Genomic DNA, 1,529 nt, shown 5'->3' with positions numbered 1-1,529 from the left:
TATATATATATATATATATATATATATATATATATATATGTATGTGTGTGTGTGGAGGCGTGACTGTGTGGAAATAAAGAAGCTTGCTTCCCAACCACATGGTTCTGGCTTCAGTCCCATTACGTGATATCTTGTGCAAGTGCCTTCTGCTATAGCCTTGGGTCATCCAAAACCTTGTAAGTATTTTGATCCACATATATGTTATGCAAAGTCGCGTGTCATACAGTCATTGTCATTCATTTCCAATATTTTGTGAGAACATCTATTCGTGGGGAAATATTACCTTGGTTGGAAACAGGTAAGGCTTGGTGACAAGAAGGGCATTTTAAACATGGGTTGAAGCCCTTGCAAGCAGGGAAAAGTAGATTTAAATGATGATGTTTGTGAGAGATTTAGCTGCTGTTTCTATTATGTTGAGTGACCATGCCTTTTATACCTGTCACCCCAAGGTTAGTAGCCTACAAACTTCAACCTCTTTGTCTCTGAGCTACCACTCCACCTCATCACAGTATTTATTTTCTACTAATTTCAGACAATTCTTGGGTCAAGTCTGCAAGAAGAAACAACCACAGACAAGAAGAAGAAGTTAATAGGGGTTCCTGATTCACAGCTGAAAGTAGTAGGGATCCATGGAAATGTGTTGCTCAATGGCAATAGGTGGGTAGACTGGCTTGTTTCATCATCTCAATATATACATATATATATATAATAATAATAATACAAATAATATGTGAGTATATGCATATATACGTACATGTATGTACATACCTACATCTACATGTATATGTAAATGCATATCTGGGTACAGGACGTCACAAAAAAACGTGGACAAAATGAAAAACAGAGCACAAAAACATACCGGCCACATAGAGAACATTTCCTTCATCAGCTGCCACCATTCTAAAACTAAGTGTTTCAAAGAGTTATATTTTACATTGGCATTGTGAGATTAATAACCTGGTGTAGAAGAGAATATATGCTTGTTTCAGAACAAAGTGTCAATGTTTGATGACAGGGGACAGAGACTTCTGGTTTGTTGTACTTTAGAAGACACATCAAGCCAGGTAAATACAGGTGTGTCCCCTACATCCCTCTTCAGTTGAGCATTTCTAATCTTGCAGGCTTGTGGGTGCTGATGCCACGTAAAAAGCACCTGTGCCAGTGTTGTTCAAATGCACCCAGTACACTCTGTAAAGTGGCTGGTGTTAGGGAGGGCATCCAACCATAGAAGCCATTCCAAAACAGACTTGTAGCCCAAGCAGCACTCCAGCTGGCCATCTCCTGTCATACTGTCCAACCCATGCCAGCATCAAAAACAGATGTTAACTGATGGTATATATATATATATATATATATATATATATATATATACATACATACATACATATACAGGCGAAGGAGTGGCTGTGTGGTAAGTAGCTTGCTTACCAACCACATGATTCCAGGTTCAGTGTCTTCTACTATAGCCTCAGGCTGACAAAAGCCTTGTGAGTGGATTTGAGGTAGACGGAAACTGAAAGAAGCCCATT

At 38.8% G+C, this 1,529-nt stretch overlaps 1 protein-coding gene across 1 annotated transcript in view; it reads left to right on the top strand.

The window, feature by feature from the left end:
- Positions 1-1,529, top strand: part of LOC106872527 (RNA exonuclease 4) — a 43,111-nt gene that overhangs the window by 924 nt on the left and 40,658 nt on the right. Inside the window, exon 2 of the mRNA XM_014919551.2 lies at positions 533-657. Coding sequence (XP_014775037.1) covers positions 533-657 — 125 coding nt within the window. The remainder of the gene's footprint in view (positions 1-532; positions 658-1,529) is intronic.

This window comes from Octopus bimaculoides, chromosome 29 (assembly GCF_001194135.2).
Source record: "Octopus bimaculoides isolate UCB-OBI-ISO-001 chromosome 29, ASM119413v2, whole genome shotgun sequence".
In the NCBI taxonomy this organism is placed as follows: domain Eukaryota; kingdom Metazoa; phylum Mollusca; class Cephalopoda; order Octopoda; family Octopodidae; genus Octopus; species Octopus bimaculoides.
The sequence above is the reverse complement of the archived record's forward strand: the minus strand, read 5'-3'. Positions and strand labels throughout refer to the sequence as shown.